Source organism: Malaclemys terrapin, chromosome 6 (assembly GCF_027887155.1).
Source record: "Malaclemys terrapin pileata isolate rMalTer1 chromosome 6, rMalTer1.hap1, whole genome shotgun sequence".
Classification (NCBI taxonomy): domain Eukaryota; kingdom Metazoa; phylum Chordata; order Testudines; family Emydidae; genus Malaclemys; species Malaclemys terrapin.
In genome coordinates, this window is record NC_071510.1 from 53811566 (window position 1) to 53824955 (window position 13390).

The window sequence follows — 13390 nt, forward strand, 5'->3', positions numbered from 1 at the left end:
ATGGTGACCTTCTTGGTAGGTTTGACTTCCAGTATAGTCTTGTGCCCAATTGTCCAGTGTACTGCATCCTGTGTAATCATTTGCATTTGTGTGAAGTGGATATAAGACACTACCATTTCCATCTGATACCATTCTGGCAGCTGGGAAGTGCTGGCCAGAGGACTCCCAGACCATGCCACCTTTTCCCCAGGAACATCCTCTGTGCTGGCATACAGGAGGGAGGAGTGGAGTAGGAGCTGGAATAGTGGTTCTAACATAAGAATGGCCATACTAGGTCAGACCAAAGGTCCATCTAGCCCAGTATCCAGTCTTCCAACAGCAACCAATGCCAGGTGCCCAAAGGGAATGAACAGAACAGATAATCATCAAGTGATCCAACAGAGGCTAGGGACACCATCCCTGCCCATCCTGGCTAATAGCCACTGATGGACCTATTCCTCCATGAACTTATCTAGTTCTGTTTTGAACCCTTTTATAGTCTTGGCCTTCACAACATCCTCTGGCAAGGAGTTCCACAGGCTGACTGTGCATAGTGTAAAAAAAAAAAAAATATTTCCTTTTGTTTGTTTTAAACCTACTGCCAATTAATTTCATTAGGTGACTCCTAGTTCCTGTGTTATGAGAAGGAGTAAATAACACTTATTTACTTTCTCCACACCAGTCATGATTTTATAGACCTGTATCATATCCCCACATAGTTATCTCTTTTCCAAGCTGAAAAGTCCCACTCTCATTAATCTCTCCTCATATGGCAGCCATTCCATACCCCTAATCATTTTTGTTGCCCTTTTCTGAAGCTTTTCCAATTCAAATATAATCTACACCACTCAAACCTTCAGGAGGTTGGCTCCACTAGCTTTAGGGCCGCTTTGTACCGCTGAAGTGCAGTCAGAGCATGAACCAAAATCTGGCTCTCATAGTATGTGCACATTGCATTTTAAAACCTGGGGCCGCAAGTGTCAGAGACAGATCTACAGGTGCTAAAAACATTAGTGTAGTCATTATGGCTCAGGCTGGAGCTTGGGCTCTGAAGACCAAGACTGAATGTCTACACAGCAGTTTTTAGCACCACAGCACAAGCCTGAATCTGTAGAACCAGGCTCTCAGACTTGCTACCACGGGTTTTCAAACACAGTGTAGACATTTCTTCAGATTTTGACTTTCCAAAGTGAAACAACAGCGTCAATTTATAGGCCAACACTCCTGTACTATTCAGAGGTTACATCAGACCCCAAAGGTTCCCTTCAATCCTTGAGGAGGCCACTTAGGGATCTGGGGCAAAATCAGTTCTTGGTCCTGCTAGTAAAGGCAGGGGGCTGGACTCGATGACCTTTAGGGTTCCTTCCAGTTCTAGGAGATAATATATGGAGATATCCTTATTATTATTTATTTTGAGTTACTATAGCCTTTGCTACTCATTGTAGCAAAGCTAAGTGAAAACTAAAGTGTCTGATCCAATGCCCATTGAAGTTAATGAGAGAGTCTTTCCAGTAACTTCAGTGGGTACTGGATTGGGCCCTAAATTGTTAATAGTGCTGAAAAATAATCTTGGCTCACATTCTTCTCCTGTTAACAGAAACTACTGTTGAAGTCAGTGCTGATTATTTTGGAAGATCACTGACAGATGACTGGATTAGAAAGGAGTTTTCATGTTAATTTGGAGGAGTTAATATTAATAAATATCTCACCATATTTTCTTAAAATCTAAGTTGCTAAACAAAATCCACAAAATGACAGGGAAATTTACTAATTGTATATATATTTTTTGGAGTCCCAAGAACAATTTAAAATAAATTCTTGCATGACAAGGAGGAGATTTTCAAGGGCACAAAAGGCTGTCAAGGCTGAATCCCCACTCTGTCAGTTTGAGTACAGAAAGTGGAGGCCCTGCAAGAATTTTAAAAATTAATACTTGCCACTCCAGGCTTGCATTAAACTCCCAAGGTTACAGTTTTTCTCTGACCTTGGCTTGGTAAATGCTGCCACCATCCAAATGGAAAAAAAAAAAAAAAAAACCCTTTGGTCTCAGGAAGGAGCATTTGGGAATTCCTCCCTGTGGGGTACCCTCAAGCCCTTTCACCCTCCACCCCCATTGCCAGACACCTTATATATTCATTTACACCTGTGAAAGAGGATATAAACTACTGTTGTTATGCTTTGATAGCATTTTACAGCTACAAAGAAGAAAGAATCCATCCCCAATTTTATTATCCAGATATCAAATAATGAACCCAGATGTACACTTTTTGTACATCTCAGTCAAAATCCCTGACTTGAACATGCATTTTTATTTTAAATATTTGGGTCTTCCTTCTTTTGCTCTCTGTTTAAGCAAATCAGAAAGTTCTTTTTAGACATGCATAATGTAATGCCCTGATTTTAATACAACCACTGAATGCAGCTTCCAGCTAAAATGCTATATCAGCTTTTAACTACATATGTAATTCATGAGAGCTAATAGGAGTTATGTACACAATAGAGTGCAAACCTAATATCGCTAGTAGATGCTAACAAATGGTTTCCTATATTATATCAAGTGTACTTGAATTTTTGGACATAATATTTATATATTACTTATAGCTGAGATACAGCCGAGGACTTAACTATGCTAAGTGTTTCAGTTTCTACACAGCTGGACGTTTTGGTTAGTCACCAATGTGCTAAAGATACGGGGCTGGATTGTGGATAGTCACTACTCTGCCCCACGTGGAGCTCAGACACGATGGCTTTCAGACCTGGGAGTAGTGTGTTCACTCTGCTAGCCAATTCATGGTTCTTCCCCTTTGTGGAGGTTAGCGCAGATGGTAACACCTCCCTGTAGGGACCTTGCAGTCACAGAGATCAAGAACTCCCATTTTGCCCAACTGCTGCATAAGGACAGGAGGAGGGAGAGGCTCCCTTTTCCCTCCATGTGTACCTCTAGAAGGTGTAGACACATTGGTCTGCACTCTTAAGGCTGAAAAGTCTGAAGGGCAAACTAAATTAATAGGAACTTAAAACAATTTTCTCTTGAGCTTTTGAACTGTATTGACCCCTATAAAACCTTCAAGAACAGAGCAGAGGGATGGCCTATGTGCATGCTTGTTCCGCAAGCCAAAATAAAGCTAATAGGGCCAAAAGTAGGTAAGTCTACAAAACTTGATAGTGTCTATTTAAGCTGATCACAAGAACCAAGCCTCTGAAAATGCATGAATGCTAATGTTGGTACTCTAGACTTACCCTTTGCTAAAGTTTTAGCACAAACATTTTCTTTTCCAAATAAAATAAAACTGATTCAGTTTTCTGTCTCATTGAACATTTTCCCCCTTACATCTTTAAAAATATCAACTCCTTGGTGCCAGTTCAGTATTCCCAGCACGAATCTATTGGCAGCCAAGGATGCATCAGAAAGAGGGGTGGAGAGGACATTTTTTTTTTTCTTTTAAATTACTGTTCACATTTCCCTTTTAATATAAATATAGTTAGAACAGTTAGCATGCAAGTAAAGTTTAGCAAATAACCAAATGCTAGGATAACCATTATTTTAATTCCACTTACCACAGGTTGATTGCAAAGATAACGACAAAGTTCTCCGATATACTGGATAACAGTCACATTGTACTTTTTGCAGTCACTCCAGAACTGACTACATGAGAATTTCTTTCTTAAGACACAAGTTGCACCTTATTAAGAAAATAAAAACAGGAAACACTGGTTATGTGAACTTGACTAGAATGCTGCTACAGGTACCATACAGTCATGTAAAGGTAAGAACTTTGACTCATTTGTATTTGAATCAATCAATCTCATGTGTTTGTTTTACTGATGGGTCTAAATTCATAGACCTTGTCCATTACAGTGGAATGTGTCAGTATTCGGGTTTATTTTATTTTATTTTTTTTAAACTAGTACCTAATACGTGGCATTTAAGTGCAATACAAAATTAAGGAGCACAAAAGCCCAGAACAAAAGATGTTTCTTTTTCCTCTGAGACAAAGGAATATAATTTTGTGTACACAGATCGCTTTATAGAAAAAATACATTTTTGCCTTTTAGCTACGCACTGCAGTAATGCCCCTGGACGAGCACTGAAGTCCTAAATTGCTCCCAAACTCATAAGATGTTATTATCACTCTCTCCCCAAACATATAAAGACAAAAGCACAAGTATTACCAGTGACCCAACTTCATCAGTTTTAATCGTGATTCAGCATTGATCCCCTCTGTGCACTTTAACTAACAGATGGGAAAACTGAGGAATAAGGTTGAGGAAGGCATTAGAATATCTACTATATAGTCACACAAATGCTAAATATTATTCATTCCAATTTCATGAAATTAGATGTAGGTTTTCTAAAATAGATGCACTACCTTTGCTGTATTTTGCACAAGGCAAGACAAAATTCAGAAATTTGGGGTAGAACATTTCTAACATGAAGATCAGTAGACAACAGGAAAAGATATCCCATCACCGAGATACATGTAGAATAATTATACACAGAAAGAACAAAGGATTCCCCATACTGAATCAGATCCATAGTCCACTGAACATAATCTCCTGTCTACCTCTAAGCTACACTTCACCCTATGGCAAACCTTTGCCCTGACTGTCCACATTAATTTAATGATACCCTGTTTCAGTGAGGAGTATTAGGTGACAATTAGGGTTATACAGTGGAAGGTTCCCCCCCGTATTTAAAGCAAGTTCCGTCAGGGTATTTGGTGTGGTGATCCATGGGTTTCCTGTGTATTAGGACAAACAGAGTCACAATAAAATGTATATTCTATAGTCAATGCTAAGAGACAATGCAATTTAAGTGCATAAAGTCCAACAATTTTCAATGCTGTAAATTTATTTTCAAATATTTTAAATCTTAAAAAACAAACAAACAAAAATACACTTTTAATCTATACCAGTCACAGAGCTCCAGCAGTACTCATGCTGGTGTGTTTACACAGTCTGCAGACAGTTAAACATGTGCCTAACTTTACACATGAGAATAGTACCATTCTACAGAGTTATGGGTCTCCTTAACTCTAAGCCTATAGCAAGTTTAAGACTTTAAAAAGAACAGCCTGTTTTGGGGGTTGTTACCCTGTAAATGTGTGGCCTCCTCCTCTTGGATCCAAGGAAGCCCTGCAAGTGGCCCACTGCCTTACTTTCCCCTCTTGATTCCTCAAACTCAATACAGTTTTCGCAATGTATAAATAGCCTGGGGGAGGAGGTTAATTTATGACCAAAAGTCCCACTACCATAAACCAGAATCCCTCAGTACAGTCCAAACAGTAGATTAGATCCAACAGTCCAACACTAAGTGTAGCTCTGACATCCCTCATCATGCTTCAGCCCAGCTCCCAGGTACAGCTCTGGCATCTCTCACCGCACCTCACCTCAACCTGGACGTTTATCTACCCTATTTTCTTCCCAGATAGGGTGCCAGCTCTTGCCTAGAGATATCAGCAGGGTTGTCTCTCCCTCATTCCCCAGCCTTCAGCCCTCTCTGGCTCTCTGGCTTCAGCTGTCCAGCTCAGCATCTCCCTTTATTGCTCGCAGCCTTCAACCCTCTCTGGTTATGGCTCTCTAGCCTGGAGAAGTATGTAGGTGACTCCAACTGCCTTCCTGCCTTAAACTTTCACCAGCCTGATCTTCTGGGTTCACTGCTTAAACCAGGAACTCACACTGTTTCATCCTTCAGGGGCATCTCCTCCCTGAAGCTCACAGCCCAGCTCTGTTCTTCCTCTGAGCTCTTTATTCTCAGGACTCTAGACGCTCTCCCCTTTTAAATTCTGGGCTCTGAACTCTCCTTCTAAGCTTCCTCTCAGCGTTCTGAGTTCTGAATTCCCTTCTCAAACCTCTGAACTCTCATTTATAACTCCCAGGGGCCGCCCCACCTTCCTCATTACACTAAACTCAGGTACACCTGGACTGCAACAGGGGCACTGAGCCCAATTTCATTTAAGTGCCTGCTACCCTGTTACCCTAATGTCAAAAACAAACAAACAAAGTGGATGAACAGAATTTTACCCAATTTTCTAAAAGAAAAATGGATATGGACCTTTCTACAGTTTCTTAACAAAACAAAAACAAACAACCCACTAATCAACTAAATCACAAAACGAGTTAAAATTATTTCCAGATTCATTTCTTTTTTGGCTTAGAAAGGCAGATATAAGAAGACAAGTTTAATTAACCCCACTGATAGCAATGATTCTGCACTGTGTTTTAATGCAGTTCTAAATTAATCCCCTCTTCAAATCAACAATGCTATAAAATAAAGTGAGCCTACCCAATTCAATACATCCACCAATGCCAAGGAGAGAGGCTGCACTGTGGTAAAGAGGGAGAGTTATATAAACAGTGTCATCTGCAGTAGCACCAAATGCCCATAATCCAGCAGCTCCTTTTAGAATCTGCAGATGACTGATAACTGCAGCTTTTGGTAGACCTAAAATGAAAAAAAAGACATAAAACTATACATTACAGAGAGGTCAAAATTCACTTTTGTTGAGTACATGAGTATCCAGTCTGTTAAGAACTTCAATAATACTAATACCTTTCTATATTCTAGAGCCAATTTTTCAGCTAGCCACTTAACTACACAGACATCTAAGAACTTGTTTGCAAGTTTAATGTGGCACTATATCTGTTGGTCCTATAGAAGTAAGAAATATGCAGCAGATCATAGGTGCATAAACTCACTGCATACTGGGTCATCTGATTCAACAACAGATGGTCCAGAAGGTGACAAAATATGAAGGAGCTCCAGGCCTGATGTATAGTCAAAATAGACAAGGTAGGTGAGGTAATATATTTTATTGGACCAACTTCTGTTGGTGAAAGAGACAAGTTTTCGGGTTTACGCAGAGCTCTGCTTCAGGTCTGGGAAAGGTAACCAGAGTTCTTGTCTATCTACAGACCTATATCGGTATAACTACGTTGCTCAGCGGTGTGAAAAATCCACACCCCTGAGCGATGTAGTTACACCAATCTAGCCCCCTGCGTAGACAGCACTAGGTCGGCGGGAGAACTTCTCCCGTCAACATAGCTACTGCCTCTCGGGGAAGTGGATTAACGAAGCTGAAGAGGAGAGCTCTCTTTCATTGACTAAGAGCATCTTCATTAAAGCACTACAGTGGCACAGCTGCGTCGATGCAGCGTTTTAAGCGTAGACATGCCCAAGAGTGTCACAGCTAAATACAAGGGTAGAACAGATCCAGTGTCTTTACTAAGTCCATGATTTTTGGTGTCTAGCAGAGTTATTAAATTAAGTTCCCTTTTCTTAGAGAACGAGGACTGAGAGGTCAGATATGCAGTGATCGTTTTGTGAAAAGTGTTCACCCATGTTTTTATCTTATTTTTCTGTGAGAGTTCCTTCAAGAGTGTTGATTGTCTGGGTTCACCCACATAGTTATTAAGGCAGTTAGTGCACTGGATGAGGTACACCACATTGGTGTGATAGGCATGTGTAGGACCCATGGATCTTGAAAGGGGTGTTGTGGGGGGTATTTATCATCATAACAGTGAAGACATATCTGCAGGTTTTGCATCTAGTGTTATAGTGGGGGTGGTACTGCTTTGAGTTGGTATGTCCTGGTGTATGGGGAGCATGCTTCTGATGATGAGCTTGGCGAGGCTAGGGGGCTGTTTGAAGGCCAAAAGAAGGAGTTTGGGAAATATTTCTTTCAGGATATGGTTCCCATCAAGTATGGGGTGCACGTTTAATGATACCCTGTATGGGTTTCAGCGTGGGATATTAGGTGACAACTAGGGTTATACAGTGGGAAGTTTGTTTCCCCTCCTGTATTAAAGCAGGTTCTGTCAGGGTATTTGGGTGGCCCATTCCATGATGTGATCTACATTTCTGGTGGAGTTTCCTTGTGTGGTGAAGGGGATTTTAAGTGTGTTAAGGTTTGTACCTGGATTCTGGCCTCAGAGCACATTCTAGGATATCTGAGTGCCTGGTAGAAAACAGATTTCTTGGTGTGTTTGGGGATGGTTACTAGATGTGTGAAGATAAGTGTGATGATCCAGGTGTTTCCTATGTATAGTTGTCTATAGGGTTTCACTGCTGAAGCTGATCATGGTGTCCAGGAATTTGATGCTGGTGTGGTAGTACTCTAGAGAGAGTTTCATGGATGGATGGTTGTTGAAGTTGTAGTGGAAATTTATGAAATCACAGCTGTCATGCCTTTGCTCCATTTCATTTTGTTTTTTCCACACACAGCAATTCATGTGTGGATGTGTACAGTTTCTTTAAAACTGAACCAGGGATCCTGGTAGGAGGGAGATTGGGGAAGGCTCTAGGCACAAGCACTACAGTGAGGCAGAAGCTTTAAAAACAGTATTTTCCTTATTTCTAATCCTTTTTCAGTGTTAGAAGAAATCAGCTCTTTCTGTGATTCTTTACTACATCACATGACATTGATTTCATGGCATCTCTCTCCAGTAAGATTCAAGGGCTTCCCTGCCTCTGCTTCCCACCCCCAATCCCAAATGCTGGCTCCTTAGAAGATGTGGGATGCAGCAAGATATTTGTCTTCTGAAAAGGAGTTCTAGAAGAATTTGTTTCTCTTTCTTGTGCTCCTGGATAAATGCTGTTCTCACACTGGAGCACCATCAGCAGTCACTGTTTAAACTCAAAAAAGACAAGCAAGGACTGCAAAATTGATAATCTTAAATATACAAAATTAAAAACCAATTAGGAGTTTATATTAAGTAAGCTAAACAAGTTTATAAAGCTGTATTTGGGGTGAGAGCCACTCACAAGTGCATATCATTTCCAAGGATGACAAATTATACACTGCAGGACAAAAGACTTTCCATACTGATCAGATCAATGGTTCATTGAGTATTTCCTCCTGTCTGGCTCTGTCCGTGGCCTCTACTTGACATTCCAGAGGAAGACAAGCCTGTGCACTCAGGTCCCACCATATCGTACCTACCAACAGCTAGTTGTGCAGTGCTTTATGTAAGGGAAAGATTCCTTCCTTTAGGAATCAGCCTTCACTCTTACTTTAGCATGCATAATCACAAAATTATTTTATTGATCAAAATAATCTAGCACTTTGAAAAATCCATCCACGGTTTTTGCTTTTGATTTCCCCTGGCTCTGGATTCCATAAAATGACTAAAAGCTGCACAACATTTTATTTCCTTTTAACTTGGCCAGTAAATCTAGACTATTAATTATATCAGCAATCATGTGTTCTTGTATTATCGGAAAGCATGAAAAGGATGGATGGATTTGTTTGCCCTAGATGAATCAGATTAAAATCATGTCTCATGCAAACAATGATTCAATTCCCTCTAAACTTTTTTCCATGCTAAATAACTGCTCTTTTTGTAATCACACTATACTTAAAAGAGATAAAGTTTCAGTATGCATGGTCTACATACAATCACTTAAATTTTCTTACCTCCCTAAGTAACTAAAATATATTAGATTAATTCTGTGCATTGCATCTTTCCACTTCAGCTTCATATGGAGGCCTTAAATGACATTGTAGAAACTATGTTATAGACTACCTAGTGACGTCTATAGCATGATTTAGCTAAGAGTATTCAGAACAAAATGTCTATACACAGTAGCAAGCTCTGCTATATTTTTTCACCACTATTTGAAACATAACTGATCTCTGAATAATGTTTGCAACAGTTCTGGTTTTTTTATTACTTTAAAAATAAATAGAATTTAATTCTAAAATAAACTAATATATGGTTCCATGGAGGCAAATAAAATCAATAAAATAATTATGCTTGGGCAGGGGAAACAAGTTGTAAGATGCAAGTTATTTTTAAAACATCTCATGACTGAAACCACAAGTTAGTTTTCAGTTGATTAAGAAACACCAATCTGTTTATCCTAACACCACCATGCTGCTTTTTATGTCAGTGATCAGAATTTTTTTAAAAGTCTTAACTTCTTAGCCACTGGAGCAATGGTAATGAACCCAGCCATCTGTTTCTAAACTAAAAGGCTAGTAACTTAATCCTATTTTCTCTCTCTTTGGTGACCTGCATTCAAAGCAACTTAATGAAGACCCATTTCATAATAAGTGCATAGTAACTTGTTTTGAAAAGATGTTGTAAAGTTCTAGATGTACACATTAGTTCTATGGCTGTGTTATAGAATCACAAAATATTAGTATTATGTTTGCAGTGTTGATTAGCAGGCACCAATAATAGTAGTTATTTAATAAAAGGGCATAATGCCCTGCCCCAGGATTTAAGAAATTCAGCTGGGCAGGGGAAAAGGTGCTACCTTTGCGGGATGCGGAGTCAGAGGGATCCTCTATGCCAACAGCCTTGGAAAGGACCAATGCCTTTCTTGAGCTCCTGATACCTTCTCCTATAGACTGAGGTGAGACTTTTAGAGTGTCCGATACAGACAAATTAACTGATGGTTTCATATACAGTTTCAGGAAATGATGGAAACACAAGAGAGCTGTACCTGTTGTTCCTGAGGTAAAAATGTAGAGTACGGAAGACTTCAGGTTGTTTGCAGAGCGGAGATTAACTGGTACACAGTCTTCAGATGCAGCTTCCAGTTTGTCTAAAAGGGTATTAACACGTGGCAGAGTGCAGTCTTTTGTCATTACCCAAATACCAATATCTTTTTGGAGGCTAGGAAGAATTTCCTCTAATGTCCCAAGCATATCTTAAAAACAATAACAACATTGTGTTACCTATTTTATAATGTATTTACAGAAAGCTAAACTTAAAGCAAGTTTTTCAATGTTTTTGAGTTGTGTTAGCAAAATACAAGGAGACAGATTCACCTCTGTGAAAGTAAAGGAATATAACCAGGTGCTGATGCCCCAGGGGTGGGGTAGACTTCATGCAGAAAAGGACAAGCAATGGTACATACAATTGCTGTCACTCCCATGCTTTAAATTTCAGCCAGCACTCCATAAAAACTCACTAGCAATGACTACCATCTCTTGGCCATACCTAATCTTGGGTAGTTTACAGTCACGTCTCAGATGAGAAGTGCAGTTAATGTTTCTCTCCAGATTTCATCTGGCAAGATAATCTGCTTTCATGCACTGCAGTTTAGTTATGGATACTTGGCCTACATTGCAAAGCTAGGCTGGCTTAACTATATTGCTCAAGACTGAAATAGGTCACGCCCTGTGCAATGTACTTAGGTAGACCTAAGCTCTGGTGTAGACATAGTGAGCTCTATGGAAGAATCTTCCATTGACCTAGCTACTGCCTCTTGGAAAGGTGGATTTACTACAGCAACAGAAGAACCCCTTCCATCGCTGAAGGAAGCGTCTACACTAGTGACACAACTGCAGTGTTTCTAGTGGTCTACTTAACCCAAAATTATCCCCTTGCAAATGGCATGGCAGAAAACAGTAACAGATGTCACCATTCTCCAAACATACACAGACTACAAGTAAAAAATGAGCAGCTATCATGATTTATTGTCTCTTGTGTTTCACATCCCTAGAAATGTTTGCAATTTTATGTAATTGGTGCCAAAAAAGCACTGGCTTATTTACAGAAAACTATTTTTCCTGTGTTTAGGACTACTGAGCATAAAGAACACTAAGAAATTAGTCACTGATTTTATGGTCGCTCATAATTTCAGGTATAATTCTGATCTTTTATTTTTCAGTGCAGTAGTCTTAGAAATAAATTTACACTGAGTTCTTAACATATTTGAAAAATATCAATTATATTTAAACTGCAGACAAGTCAAGAAAGAAGGGGGCTGTGGTCATAAGATTACCCTATCCTCTAATTAGGCAATCCTTTCTAAGGGGAAAAATATCACAGTTACAGTCCAATTTAAACTATCATTTAGGATTCAGGAATGACAGAAAGGCAGCAGTTCCCACTTCCTAGACTAAAACACATCTTCCTTATGTTATTCCAATTAATTAAGATCATGCCCCAGACTGAAAATATCCTTGATTTACTGCTTCCACTTTTAAAAATTACTCAATTAATCTAACGTTTCTGTGTACAGGTTTGTTTATTCACCTAGTATTGAATATTAATACCATGAGTTGGTTCTACAAGAGAGACTTTTCAGTTGCACTCTGGTATTAAAAATTTGGAACAGTATCTGAACAGTTTGTAATCATTTGTTATCTTGAAAGAGATTCCAGGTTAGATAGGAGAGCACAGCAAAAAACCCATAAGCAATTTCCTGAAGGAAAAAAAGGCAATTGGAAATAGCTAAATATTTTCCTAATATTAAAAGAGCCAGAAACCTTAGATTAATTCTGGATAATGTATGAACAATGTGAGCTGAAGATAAACTCTCCATTGTATTTCCAAAGAGCACTTATACAAATGTAAAAAGGTCCAAGACTATGTCCAATGTTGATGTATTGTTTAATGCACACTGAATTTCTCCACCAGATGTTTTTAAAGAGCCTGTTGCTCATTTTACACTTGTATTACCCATGTTTCCAGAATAAACAGCTCTCTTGGAAGAAACACGATACAGCATTTCTGGTGGTGCCTGGTACATGTACATAAGCAGATGGTAAAGCAAACCATAGGTTGTGAACTTAAGCTTTCTCTATTTGTTTATTTTTTTCTTAGTAACGTACTATTAAACTTTAAGGTTTGTTTTGCAGTGAGTTATTATTAGCGCTAATCTTTAACTATAATAGAGTAAATAGCAGTCCTGTATATTATTTACATAATGTTTGTCTATTCAGAATGTATTAGCTACTTAGCTTTCCTGGGAAAATTCATGTGTTAATGGAGGTGGAGCTCTCCCCACGCCCTTTTCTCTATTTTTCCCCTCTCCTGCTTCCCTATGAACAATTGAGCAGGTTTGTGACATGATGTGACCAACCTTAATACATAAATAATTGTTAATTGTGACCTTAGAAGAATAGACAAAATACCTTTTGGCTTTAAACTGCCTCCTGCATTGCTAGTCATACAAAAGGTTTTCTCTATTTTTCCGAACAAAGAAATAATGCAAGTATTTATTGGCAGGCAGATATGAACCCACAATAACAACTGATAGAAATCAGATTATGAGATCAACTTGTACTGAACAAAATCTTACTCAGTTCATTCAAAAAGTTTTATGAAATATTGCTGACAAAATATTTGAAGGGCACTGATGTATATACTAAATAAGCTGTGACAACCCAGGTTGCCACCAATGATCCTTTTAACAATAAAAGGCCAGTCCCAAACTCCCCATTTTTAGATTCATTCCCTCCATATACTTAGTTCCCTGTCAAAAAGGCTCTCTGTTCCTGCTAAATTGTGTTCAGCAAAAGCCAGAGGTGCTGGAGATACGGCAGCACCTCCTGGTTTGAAGTTATTTCCATTAGATATGGGGTTTACAGTTTGGTTCAATGGCTTTCAGCACCCCCACTATAAAAATTGTTCTAGAACCTATGGCAAAAGCTTGCAGGTGTCATCAGATGTA

General features: G+C 39.1%; 1 protein-coding gene across 2 annotated transcripts in view; it reads right to left on the minus strand.

Annotated features, from left to right (window-relative positions):
• Positions 1-13390, minus strand: part of SLC27A6 (solute carrier family 27 member 6) — a 72112-nt gene that overhangs the window by 54876 nt on the left and 3846 nt on the right. Inside the window, exons 3-5 of one of the 2 annotated variants that reach the window (XM_054032263.1) lie at positions 10430-10531; positions 6266-6424; positions 3538-3662 (exon numbers count right to left, since the gene is read on the minus strand). In XM_054032263.1, coding sequence (XP_053888238.1) covers positions 3538-3662; positions 6266-6424; positions 10430-10531 — 386 coding nt within the window. Of the gene's footprint in view, positions 1-3537; positions 3663-6265; positions 6425-10429; positions 10637-13390 lie in introns of both variants that reach the window. The other variant, XM_054032262.1, reaches the window with a different exon arrangement.